The 12,596-nt window shown below is 49.4% G+C and overlaps 7 protein-coding genes across 7 annotated transcripts; 3 read left to right on the plus strand and 4 right to left on the minus strand.

Annotated features, from left to right (window-relative positions):
- Positions 1-73: 73 nt before the first annotated feature.
- Positions 74-328, minus strand: N7508_001519 (uncharacterized protein; the record flags this gene model as incomplete). The annotated part of the gene is made up of 2 exons (XM_058459585.1): positions 74-232; positions 275-328. The coding sequence occupies 2 exons, from the start codon at positions 326-328 to the stop codon at positions 74-76; spliced, it is 213 nt and encodes a 70-aa protein (XP_058323117.1).
- Positions 329-630: 302 nt separating this feature from the next.
- N7508_001520 (DUF2011 domain-containing protein) lies at positions 631-1,719 on the minus strand (the record flags this gene model as incomplete). The annotated part of the gene is made up of 3 exons (XM_058459586.1): positions 631-999; positions 1,082-1,634; positions 1,694-1,719. 3 exons carry the CDS (start codon positions 1,717-1,719, stop codon positions 631-633), a joined length of 948 nt encoding a protein of 315 aa, XP_058323118.1.
- Positions 1,720-2,131: 412 nt separating this feature from the next.
- Positions 2,132-2,736, plus strand: N7508_001521 (LAMTOR1/MEH1 family protein; the record flags this gene model as incomplete). The annotated part of the gene is made up of 2 exons (XM_058459587.1): positions 2,132-2,370; positions 2,451-2,736. 2 exons carry the CDS (start codon positions 2,132-2,134, stop codon positions 2,734-2,736), a joined length of 525 nt encoding a protein of 174 aa, XP_058323119.1.
- An 861-nt stretch (positions 2,737-3,597) lies between these two features.
- Positions 3,598-4,698, minus strand: N7508_001522 (E2 ubiquitin-conjugating protein UBC8; the record flags this gene model as incomplete). Its single annotated transcript, XM_058459588.1, has 7 exons — positions 3,598-3,734; positions 3,792-3,973; positions 4,040-4,154; positions 4,204-4,400; positions 4,518-4,520; positions 4,578-4,585; positions 4,666-4,698. 7 exons carry the CDS (start codon positions 4,696-4,698, stop codon positions 3,598-3,600), a joined length of 675 nt encoding a protein of 224 aa, XP_058323120.1.
- Positions 4,699-6,416: 1,718 nt separating this feature from the next.
- N7508_001523 (pyridoxamine 5'-phosphate oxidase family protein) lies at positions 6,417-7,270 on the minus strand (the record flags this gene model as incomplete). Its single annotated transcript, XM_058459589.1, has 2 exons — positions 6,417-7,153; positions 7,207-7,270. 2 exons carry the CDS (start codon positions 7,268-7,270, stop codon positions 6,417-6,419), a joined length of 801 nt encoding a protein of 266 aa, XP_058323121.1.
- Positions 7,271-7,607: 337 nt separating this feature from the next.
- On the plus strand, positions 7,608-9,590 carry N7508_001524 (aminopeptidase P family protein; the record flags this gene model as incomplete). The annotated part of the gene is made up of 10 exons (XM_058459590.1): positions 7,608-7,803; positions 7,872-8,036; positions 8,099-8,259; positions 8,311-8,703; positions 8,751-8,794; positions 8,847-8,880; positions 8,935-9,156; positions 9,207-9,325; positions 9,382-9,508; positions 9,561-9,590. 10 exons carry the CDS (start codon positions 7,608-7,610, stop codon positions 9,588-9,590), a joined length of 1,491 nt encoding a protein of 496 aa, XP_058323122.1.
- Positions 9,591-10,284: 694 nt separating this feature from the next.
- Positions 10,285-12,398, plus strand: N7508_001525 (protein serine/threonine kinase activating protein nimO; the record flags this gene model as incomplete). The annotated part of the gene is made up of 3 exons (XM_058459591.1): positions 10,285-10,794; positions 10,915-12,225; positions 12,279-12,398. 3 exons carry the CDS (start codon positions 10,285-10,287, stop codon positions 12,396-12,398), a joined length of 1,941 nt encoding a protein of 646 aa, XP_058323123.1.
- Between the last annotated feature and the right edge of the window lie 198 nt (positions 12,399-12,596).

The following is a 12,596-nucleotide window of genomic DNA, read 5'->3' on the forward strand; positions in this document are numbered from 1 at the left end:
TGGAATGCGTAGCTTCGGTAAGTGGTCTTGTCTGATCTATATACATCCAGCCGTGAATGACTGTGCCGCAGGACTAGCTCCAACCAGCGGCCCTCAAACACAGCCCGAAGGCCTTCTTCCGTCGCTTCTGGCACAGCGACGCGTCGGAGACCTCCTCCATGGAGGTTTTCACGCCTCGTGCAGTCCCAACTGTACGCGCCGCTCTCCCTGTCCTGCCGGGCCGAGAACCGGCCTGAATATTGTGAGTGACCCATCTTTTATATTCCGCACACACCAATCTTCGTTCACAGCGGTAGAACCACTCTCTGCGGACACCCTTGCTAGACATCTAGCAGTGAGGAAGGACGCCTATGGGTGCACACAGGAAGATCTGGGAGCCTGTGCCTCGTAAATGTGGGGTGGCGTGGCGTACACCCATAAGAATCATGTACATATGTTGGCATTTCTGCCTGGAGCCGACGTGCTCCAAATATGATCCGAAAGTCTGATCATCAATTTTTGCTGTGCAAGCTTGCGTAGAAGATCATAGCACTCGACACAAGCATGTGCTGGTAGTATTGGCACGATAAGTATGAAGAGAAAAGCCTCTGAGGGTATATTATTGAGAATCTATACTAACGCTTTACGCTCTCAATTCTCCCCTCCAGAAGAAGCATCATCGTCCCCATCGGCCATGGAGACATCCTCGGCACCAGCATCCGCACCAGCGACACCCGCGGCCGCGGCCTTCTGCTCTCTCGCTTTCTGTCGGCGCTTGAGCTTCCTCGCGTGGTTCTTGCGGTTCCGCTTCTCGGCCTCCGTTTCTTTAGCAGCCTGGGCAGAAACAACGCGCTTGCGCAGCTGGACCCGGCGCTTTTTGCCGGGCTTCTTGCGGGTGAGCGGGCTTTTTGAGACAGGTGCACCTTCTATCACATAGACAGGCGCGCTACCAGCTGGTCGTGGTAGCTTTGTCTGATGGCGTTTTAGGTGGATCACTCGCCAGGGCAAATGGCAGCCAGGCTATACTTGGATTAGCCAAAATCACAAGAACAAAAGCTGTAAGAGGTATAGAAGAGGCTCAGATGGGACGAAATGCACTTACCCAGGCTTGTGACCGGGCCCATGTTAACATGTGCTCTCCGGACACGGCCATAGTCTCGAATTGCTGTTTCTTCTCGGCAATAGCGTCCTCGTTTTCAGACAAAATCTCCACATCGCGTCTACCCAGTAGTTCGGGCGTAGAGAAATAATAGTCCCAATCCCGGGAAGCTTTCAAGAACCGTCCCTCGGAACCACCAGCTCCCGGTGAGGGTGACCGTAATCGAATGCGCAACTTTTGTGTGACTCCGGAAGACTGAGATTCGGCTTCTGTGGATTTCATCTTTGCGTCGGTATCCTTCTCCGACGCCTTGGTTGCATTTACTGTCGATTTTGCGGGGGCACTGAACAGCCGGAATTCGAATTCTTGCTCCTCATCGTTATCCTCTGGCTGCGCGAGGTCGTTCACCTGTGCAGGTGTGTCTTGCACAGCAATCAATTCATCCAAATTGAGAAGTTTCCCTAGGCGGGCTCGTGCGTCTTGTGCTTCAGCATCGTCTGGTGCGGGTGATGGTTCGCGGGATGACAGTGGAGAGTGGATGTCATTGCGCCGGATGCTGTACCGAATTAGCCACTGGGTCTACAAGATACCAAATTGTGTTATTTCCGTGCGTACCGCTTGGCATTTGGTAGATCAAACATTGTGGGTGATGATATAAAGAAGTTGCGAAAGGAAAATCGGATTGTTTCCACTCCGCCTTTCTGCGGCCACGGCCTTATCGATGACATGGCACGGACCCCAGCCTGACTTCAGAGTTCAACCCGATCATTCTCTGCTTGACTCTCCATTTCTCCATTCTGCTTCATTTCCGCTCTTGCACATTCTCACACTCCTTAGATCGATACTCCCTCTTCCAGCCGCCAGGCCAACAAGTCCCACCTCCCACGCGATCGTTGGGACGATTAATGCCTCGTGCCCTTCGCATCGTGCAATACAGCCCGCAATCTCCCCGGCTCTGATTCCAATTCCGTTAAATGGGTGTCTGTGCCTCCTGCCTTGGCGGAAATCGCCATGAGTCTCCTGAGGTGAGTCTCGATTCCGCCGTCTATCGCCATGTTCAACGCGCATTACCTCGGCATCATGCGCGATGCATGGGACGCCTGTCAAAAAGACCACTCTTCTAACTTTATCTTCTTCAAGCCCGAGTCATCTCGTCTGCTCGACGACGACCCTTATCAGGCCGGGTATGGCTACGGAGCGCTCAACCATGCACAGCAGGCTAGCCAGCCGGATCCGGAATACGTGAGGCGCGAGAGAGAGGCATTGGAATCTATATGCCAGCGAACTTCGGAGTAAGTATACCTCAGCATCTGGCCTCAATTTCTGGCTATTCCAACATCACTGGTTGTGGCTTCCGCTAACCAATCTCCAGCTCGGTAATCGACATTTGGTCGCTCCAACCACAACCACATCTCCAACCTCAAGCTACCCTCCACACACCCATCTCTGCATCTCCCGCTCAATCGCAGAAAGGCGAGTCCACCACCGCCTCGGCCACTCGTTCGCCATCAAGCCGTCCTTCCTCAGGTGCAGATGGCAATGTCCCCAAACACTGGGGTGAAGTGGTTGTCAACCCAAACAAGAAGCGCTCTCGTCCTGACATGAAGACCGATATCAAAATCAAAGATGATGTCTTTGGAGTCTTGAGTGTCAACTAGGTGGCTCCTCGCCTATCGCGACATATTGACGATGACGATTGACACGATACAAAAACAGGCTGTGTGGTCGATGTCATACGATTAAGGGTACCGGAAAACCTTTTTTTTTTTTTTCTATACTTTGTTTGCGCTATTTTTGGGGGGGGGGGGGGTTTGCATGGATCGCAGGTCGACTGTTTTCGCACATACATAGCCATTCCTTTTTGTTCCCTTTTTTCTGGTCTGTTAATACCCAGTGGCGCAGACTATCTCCTTTGTCAAGTCTTTGTGGTTTCTATTCTTCTTGTTTGTGGGCGTGTTTGCAGACATTTTTGTGATTTTCATGTTAAAGTTTGTCTTCATATTATCTTTTTATTTGTATATCTCAAGTCCAGTGTGGGTTACTGCTTATCTTTTCATAGTATAGAGCACAATTTGAAGCACCTTCGCGGGTCATTCTTTATCTTTCGTCTGATGTTAACATCACTATTAGAGATATGGGACGAATCAAGGGGACAGCCGCTCATAGTCAAAGAGGAGACTTCTCTGTGGACTCAGTTCATGCTACTGATTGGAAACGACTAGATGTTGCGACTAACAATGAAAAATATCCACATTCCCATGCCCACATGAAATCGCACATGAGCATACTCAACCATGACTCCGGCCACAACCATCGCAAATGCTCAATCAAATCGAATGAAGATAGACGAAGAAAAAAGAGAGAAGAAGACATTGGAAAATTAGAACTAAACTCCATGAAAGAAACGCCCGCTGATCCAGTTCCTGAGAGGGATGGAGGTATAGGGTTGAGATGGGTGATGCAATATGTTCATACAGACCCAATCTCGGATATGAATCAATCGCAGTCGGGCGAGTTGATTAGACATCATCCATCGTACCGGCCGGCTCTTCGCCGCCGGATTCGTAGCTTCCGGCTGAGCTCAGCTCATCCTCAGACTCGGTGTCCTCGCCTGCCTCATCCACGGCTTCCTTGCTGGCGTACTTGGCAACGTATTCTGAGGAGGGTTAGCACTGATACGTAGGGAAGAATCAATTATCTCATGGAGACATACCTTTGACCTTTGCCTCGTACGCCTTTGGCTCCCGCATCATGAGCGCCGCAGCCTCGCCGTTGAGCGGGTCTGATGGGTTGGGGTAACGGAGGAGCTGAGGAAGGAAAACTTCGAAGATGTTGAGCATGTCGTACATTGGCGACCATGTCTGGTTGATGACATCAAGGCAGACTGATCCGGACCTACTCCGTAAGGAAAATCTTAGCTTCTTGATCCCCTGATTTTATCCTCATATAGCCTTGACTTACAGCTCATCGATGTTCGGGTGGAAGATGCGGTTGACGAACCCAATACTAGGGCTCTTGTATGGGTACTGGTCGGGCAGTTCGACGTGGATCTTCCAGTGGCCTCCGGTAAATGGTGCTGGGATAGTTAGCATCATGCAATGCTGGCTCAGGATTGCAAAACATACTCTCCTCCGGACCCTTAAATCGGACATAGAATTCTTGCCTATTCACAAATATTGGTATCTCGAAACTCCAAGCATATCGGTACAGCGGGTAGAAGAAACATACACTAGATTTTAAAGTCAGTGGTTTGAGGTATATCCCAGAAAGGTCAGACGTACTATTATCGTTGACCAGAGTCACTTCGTAGTCACTCATGAGCCTAGGTATTATGTCAGGGTGCATTCCAACCAAGTTAATTTGCCCGCTGGAGGACATTGAGGGGGTTTAAAGCGGCGGCCACTTTGGAGTTGAGGGGGGGGGTGGTTCTCGAGCATACATCCTAGTCAGAGGTTAGCGATCACAAAACAGACGACATTTTGAAGCCGTAATAACATACTTCATGACCTAAAAACAAAGAAAAAGACCAATTATTAGCATTGTTGGGGACCGTGATAGCTTATCGGAGTCGCTGCGTCGTGACTTACATCGGTCTCGATTCTGCGCTTAGGGCTACTCATGTTGGCGATGTGGCGTGAAAGTAGCTGTGGTATGTGTGTATGATATCGATAATCAAGCTTGCAACGCTGTCTCGCAGCCAGTGGTGTGTCAGGGCCACTTGTTCACCAAGCAGATATTCCCGCAATCGAAGCGGGGAAGCAATTGGCGGGGCAGGTGATCAAGGTGAGATGAAGGATAGGACAGAACTGGAGAGGATGTGGATTTCAGGACGAATGAATACGAAAGTAAAATGCTGAAGAAAGCTTCAAATGGTAGCTGGATGTTAGAACAAAGAGAGAGAAGAGTGGGAGTCGACAGGGCGATGAGATGATGCCTAGATGAGTCAGCGTATTGCAGCCCGAACCATGGAACAATCGCCGATCAATCTTCACTACTTTGGCGATACTCTTTCATTTGCGCAATTCGTTTACATTCTTATTTATAGTTTAGAAAAACGAATATTTGCCAATATCAAGCGCTTAGAGCTTGTGCCAATACTAGCTAGTGGCAGCTAGCGGCACATCGGGAACATGATCTCATACATCAAGATGGAACCCTTCCTATCTTACAGCCCCAAGTCGAAAGGTGTCACTACAATGCTATGAGCTGTAGACAGCATGCCAATGATTTCCAGATAGGCTCTATTAGTGCTTAGCTAGATAACCCATTCTTACTCTGCAGTGTCAAATATCCAACAATGCCTTCCTTCCTTTGTGCACCGTGATGCTGGTCACTTAGGGCTTAGCTAGTAGACCTAAAACCATATACGTATATATCCCAGTCACAAAATGCTAAATCTTGAAGCTCTAAGTGATGACCCAGCGCTCTGTCCTTGTGCCTACCACCTTTAAATATTTCCCGTTTGTAGGCATTATTGCAATAGGGAGTAAGCATAAACATTTTGCTTGCCCTACTCCATTGAACTACTGAGTGTGCTGCCCTTCATCAGGAACCGACCATTCCTCTTCCTCCATCTGTGATCTCCAGAAGGAGTGTCCCGAAAAACAACTTTCTACCCTCATGTGAGTCGATTTAATAATTAGCTCATGTCCGACAGTATATAATACCGGGAGATAATGCTGCTAGTGATGTAAGTCGATTTCCCGCTACTGCCTCAAAGTTTGACACTGGAACTCTCCTCCCTGACCTGAGAAGTAATAGAGATGTACGACTACAACATACATGCACTCAAGAAGGACTGGGAACGGCTAATTCTCACTATGGATCACGACATGAACAAACTCGCCAGAACCTTTCAGAAAATCGAGGATCTCGTATTACATGAAATCTCTACCTTCAATATCGCATAGCATCAGCAACGCCCACAAAGACAAGCCATGGCCCAAGACCTGGATCTTGCGTGGCAGAGGCTGTAACTGCCATCCCTAGTGGATACGTCCATATGCAGATGGGGCTTACTCGGTCTAATCCATCACACGGATGCATTTGGGACAATCAATGGGTTCAGCTGTCTTCCCAGAGAACTTGTAACAAAGCTCAATTTCCAATATCTCGGGCCTGGAGTACAGCGAGTTACAACATCGTTTCGCATGGTGGAGTACCTGCTCCAGAATGGTGCCAACCCACATGCTAGCAAGATGCTCATACTCTAAGCCTTCACGATATCATGAATACAAGGATAGTGATACTGTGTAATAAAATTTGAGACGAATGATATATGTCATACAACATAAGGATCTCTAATATTCCAAATAGCCCGACCATGTCTGCTCAGGATTCAGTGCTGCTCCTCAGCAGGCAGAGCAACCTTCACTGCACCCTCCGCCAGGGCACGATTCTGCAAATTCTTATTGGCAATGTAGGATGTAATATAGTCCGGCACATCAGAGACCGTACCATCACCGTTCGGAATAGGAGTTCCAAAGGTCTCCCAGACGGGAACAACACCAGTCCAGACATTATTGGTAATCTGCTTGTTATCGTAGTCCTTGCGCTCGTCGGAAACACCTCCATCCCGAATCTTGCCGCTGCCATCAACAACCTTGACCTTAAGGATAACAGTAGAAGACATCTCTGCACGGTCAGGCGGCACACGCGAGTGGTCCCACCGATTCTCAAGAACCGAGTTCGTAATCATTTTCATGGCCCAGAGTTTCTCCTCTTCATCAGTGACGAGGCTAGCATAGCCATGTAAGATAGCGGAACGGTAGTTGTAGCTGTGAGAGTTGGGCGTGAGTGACAAAATCAACCCGTCTACCTTGCTGGTCGCCACGCAGATGGGTAGGCCCTGGCTGTCGCTCTTGCGTGCAAGATTCATGATGCGCGAGCTGACGTATCCGTGGAGATAGCATTCGAGAGGCTCGTCGATGCTGGCGGAAGGATATTCGAATGAGCCCATTTGGCCGATCATTGGGATGATGGCTGGGAAAGGGTCCTCGGGACCTGGGTTGAATGATACATGGAGGACTTGGGAATCGTTGATGATTCTATGAATTGGGCCCAGGTCATACGTTGCTATATAATGGTGAGAACTTGTCTCTGGTGTATGGTTTATAGTTCCTGCATACCTCGATGTTTATATCTGTTGGCGGTGTTGGACACGCCCTTGGGGTAAGTCAATGTTCGTCCCATGATTCAAATAATTTAGAAAGTGAACTGAAATTGAGAACAAGCAGAAGATTTCGAGACAAAATAAGCATTTAAGTAGATCGACCAGATGGATCAAGGTCAGTGACCAGGTCAACAGTATGGTACTTCAACCCTTTATAGAAGGTCCAACCGCGTGAGAATTCCCCACAAAGTTTAGAGTCATATTGGAACGGCGCACAGATAGCAAACCAGTCAGACAAATGCGACAGGGTAGTAAGAAAAGAGGAAGATGCCAAACGCACCCGAGGTGATTGGCCCACACCGCCGACCAGCAATTAACCTGGCGATAACAACTTCTGTCTTATCACTCACCACCAACATGGCGTGCAGGTCTCTTGTTCGATGCGCTGTCCGGATGCGCTCAGTGCGCCCTTCAGTGGCCCTGAGTCATTCATTGCGTCAACTTCCTCGATACAACATCCCTCGGTCTTACGCTACCTATCTCGCCGCCGCGGACCTCAAATTCGGGCAACCATTGCATGAGACGCATCCCCACCTGCTAAGCCCTGGCGAACGTATGTCATTGGATGCGGAATAAGTTTAATTGGCCTTGGGTAATTGTAGCTTATTGGCTTTTATCTAGTTACGCCTGGAATCACCGCCCTCGAATATGCCCAACGTCGATCGCGACTCGCCAACAAACTACCGAAAGGAGCAATTGCGGTGCTAGCTGCCTCGGAGGTCAAATACCGTGCCCAGGGCATCTTTAATGAATACCGTCAGGATTCAAACTTCTTCTACCTGACCGGTAGGTTCTCCCCGAGTGGTCGTGTGATGTGGGACGACAGGCTAAATGGTTATGCAACACAGGGTTCAACGAACCAAACGCACTGGCAATTATCGGCAACGACGGCTCCGGCGACAACCATATCTTCCACCTATATGTTCGGGAAAAGGACCCTAGAGCAGAGCTCTGGGATGGCGCACGTTCCGGCACCCAGGCGGCCGTAGACGTTTTCAATGCGGACGAGGTGCGGAAAACACCGGAGATTTGCATGGAACATGGCTGATACAAGAAACAGACAGGAAATATTGAACGCATTGGCGACATTCTTCCAAGTATCGTCTCGGGAGCGACAGAGATCTACTCGGATATCCCCTCACTCGACAATGCACGATCAAGTTTGAACCGCTACTTGTACGGACCCACAGTCGCCTCGGAGAAGCTCAAGAAGATCGTCGACCACCATCGGGTCAAGCCTTTGAAGCCCATTCTCAATGAAATGAGAGCTTTCAAGAGCGAGAGCGAGGTTGTACAGATGCGTCGCCTGGGACAGGCTTCAGGACGGGCTTTCACCGAGGCTATGCGCCAAACTTTTGAGTATGAGAAGGATCTCCATTCCTTCTTGGAGTACCAGTTTAAGGTGAACGGGGCTGAAGGCAACGCTTTTGTTCCAGTTGTTGCAGGCGGTCAGGTAAGTAAGGCCTTTGCTTTCGATGGGCTAAGTACTAATGAGAATAGAACGCTCTGGCTATTCACTACACCCGAAATGACGATGTATTAAAGTTTGTGCTCCTTGACTCCACTATGCGAGTCTGTGCTTACTTTCAATGTTAGGGATGGCGATTTGGTTTTGGTTGACGGTGGTGGTGTGAGTATCCAACACAACTATACCCTGTCATCCCAGCTACTAACCGTATCATAGGAATGGGGAACCTATATCTCCGATATCACAAGAACATGGCCGGTAAACGGCAAGTTCTCCGATCCTCAACGGGATCTGTACAATGCTGTACTCAACGTTCACCGGAGTTGCATCTCCCTCTGCCGCGAGACCTCTAATCTCTCTTTGGACAAACTGCATGGCATCGCCGAGAACGGATTGAAGGACGGGCTCAAGTCTCTTGGCTTTGATCTTTCTGGCAAGGTATGCATCTCGACCCATCTTATCTGGAACATTTTACTGACAGTGGCCAGGCAATAAACACTCTATTCCCCCATCACCTGGGCCACTATGTGGGTCTGGACGTCCACGACTGCCCGGGATACTCCAGAGGCTACAACCTGAAGGCAGGTCAATGTATAACTATTGAGCCGTTCGTATCCCTAGCATCTCGATCTCCACATTCTGAGACAAGCTAATTCATACTAGGGGTATTTATGTTCCTGACGATGAGCGATGGCCCGCTCACTTCCGTGGGATCGGCATTCGTATCGAAGACAGTGTTTGTGTCGGAGATGAGCATCCGATTGTCTTGACCCCGGAAGCTGTCAAAGAGGTATGTTTCTCATCATTTCTTTGATATGTGATTTGCTAACACAATATACCAGGTTGAGGACATTGAAGCATTACGTAGGTAGGTGTATAGTAGTTGGAAACCCTCCAATATCCATGTACAATAGAACATATGGCTTCAAATTCAATGTTTTGAGCCCCTTTATTTTAATCTGAACTATAAACTCCACATGTCTAAATTATCCTTGCCTACTTTAGATTATTTGGTGGTGGCTGGACTGTTGTTTTGGGGCTGATTGGGGGCTGGTCTGGGGGTTGGAGACGATTGGTGACCGGGAGGCTTATGTTTGGAGGGATTGAAGGGATTAAAGGCATTCAGGAGGATTGCCATAATAGAGAATGGACAAGAGAATGAAGTAAAAGAATAAAAGAAGGCCAAAAGAATCCTGGTCGCGGTCAAGGAATGTAATGTTGATGTTCATGCTTCGCGCGACGCCGTTGGTTGTCGGGCCTCCGCCCAAAACAAACTGAGCTCCACACCACACGACTTGCTTTGCTCTTCTTTATTTCTCTTCCTCCAGGTCTTCCACCTCGTCTTTCCCTTCACTACACACCTCATTTGACGACTACGACTTGCTCCTCACTCCTTAGGCCACTTCTGCATTGTTTTTGGTGATACAATGTCACTCTAATCCCGTCCAACATCGGCAAGACGTGTAGCACGTCGCGTACTCTTCGAGTACCCCTCTTCCTCTCTTAAGCCCTGTCAGTCTCCAGTGACTTCCATACGTGCCCTCGATCGTGGGATCCTATTCCCCGATGGCCACTGTATTCGTACCTCCATCGCCGCGAAACTCCCTGGCCATGGCGACCCGCCGCCCACTTGCCAACGTGCCGAATGCAACCAATTCACCACATAGGTCAGGACCTGTACAAGCCAAGCGATCCAGGTCTACACAGATGGATATCCCATACGGCCAACCACCCCCGAAAAAGCAGGTCATGGAGGTTATAGAGAATGATGACCGGTCCCCTAGTCGAAGCAGGTCGACTACTGCTCAAAACACGGACTCGAAATTATTTGCGCGACGGTCTAACAACGTGCCTCCTAGTGCTTTCGAGAAGAAGCTTGTTGCAGCTCGCGAAAAGGAACGTCAGCCGGTGGTCAAGACTATCAAGACAGAAAAGGCTTCTGCGGATACCATGGATACAATTAGACAGTGGCAGAGACATTACAGAAAGGCATTCCCTCAGTTTGTTTTCTACTTCGACAGCATCCCTGAGGATGTTCGTCGCAAGTTCTCTCGCCAGGTCATTGCTCTCGGCGCTGTAAGTTTGATATCCCCTTCCTCAATTGTGATGTTTTTCGAGCATGACGACATTGCACTTTATATCCACTCTTCTGATTCCCAATCTTTTTTTTCCGGTTACTGACAACTTCGAATCTAGCGTGAGGAGAAATTCTTTTCGCGTCTCGTCACTCATGTTGTTACATCTCGTGCTATCCCACCCGAGTCCACAAGCCCAACCGAACCCGAAACCACTGCCGACGCGACGAACGGAGAAGGAAATGTGCAAACAGTCAATCCTTCTATGCTGGAGAGAAATGGGGACACAAACCTGCATGTGTCATTGAAGACGGATACCCGCCGTGACCAAGGAACCATGGATGTTCTTCAGCGCGCTCGCCAAATGGGCATGAAGATCTGGGCTTTGGAGAAACTTCAACGCATGATCACCACCATTAACGATAGTGATATTGGTGCTCAAGCGGACGCTGCATCACGGAGCAAGTCTGCTGGTGGAAATGCCGCCAATGGAAAGGGCGAAAATGATCTCTCGCGAGTCCTTCGACAGGAACTACTCAATGGACCATCCGATCGTGATCCATTGGCGTCAATGGAGATGCTGATGTTCAAGGGCCCTTTCCTTTATATTCACGACATGAATGAGAAGACAAAGCCCGTCATGGTTCGGGAATACTCTCGGGTCGCCAGGCGGCAGGATGGTTCCTGGCCCCAATTCAGAAGTGCCCCTCTGGGCAAGTGTCCTTTTATCGATGAACCTCCAAGCAAGAAAGAATACGATCGACACCGTCTGCGCCACCTCCAGAAAGAGAAGAAGGCCGCCCTCCACAATACTGATGGAAACCGCGAGGCTAAGCCAAAAGCAATAGCTCCTGCTCAGCATGATCAAGACGCCAAACCAGTCACTGAAGTCATTAAGTCGAAGCCTACAGAGAATGAACAGCGCATCTCACCTCCAACTCAAACCGAATCTCAGAAGCCCTCAGTTGACGAGAACAATGAGCGAAAGAGTTCAGAGAGCTTCATCCCTCCTCACTTCCCTCGCACTGGTCCTTTCTACACTGGTCGCGAGCCAGCCGCTTCAGGCGTTCAACCGTCCAATATGACCTCTGCAATTCGCTCCCAGATGATCTCCTCCACTGCTGCAGCACCTGGTGCGAAGGCCGGGCTCAGCAAGGAAGTCCACGGGCTCAAGCGCAAGGTCCTCGAGAAGGGCACTGGATCAATGGCTGCTCCTCAGCGTCGCGAAGGATCTGCACCTGTCCAGTCTAAGAGCATGAACCCCCCCGGACGATCTAATCTCCGCCATGAAGATGATGGAAACCAGTCCGAAGTTGCTGGCTCCAAACGTCAAAGAGAAGACAAGGAGCAGCAACGGAGGGCCGAGCGACGCAGAGACCCCAAGCCTGGCTACTGTGAGAACTGCAGGGACAAGTTCGATGACTTTGAAGAGGTTTGTTCCACTATTTCCTGTCCATGTCACTCAGATACTAATTACTATTTCAGCACACTCTCACAAGAAAACATCGTCGTTTCGCTGCAAACTCCACGAACTGGGCTGAACTTGATGCGTTACTCTTTGAAATTCAACGTCCTCTCAAGGACAAGTACGAATATGATGAATAGATCTCGGGCTATCATGGCCCGTCATGATTTCTTTGGACCTTGACCTTTGCCGGACACTTGCATCCCGGCACCGTTCGAGATTTTACTAACCGTTATCTTTCTTCTGCCACCTGCACTTTTTCTTTCCGCCTGTCATGCTCGATTTGGATCTCAACCTCGCTTAATCATACCCTCGGCATTGACGCATATGCATATGGT

The sequence above is a fragment of the Penicillium antarcticum genome (assembly GCF_028974205.1).
Source record: "Penicillium antarcticum strain IBT 31339 chromosome Unknown utg000002l_segment0_segment0, whole genome shotgun sequence".
NCBI classification, from domain to species: Eukaryota; Fungi; Ascomycota; class Eurotiomycetes; order Eurotiales; family Aspergillaceae; genus Penicillium; species Penicillium antarcticum.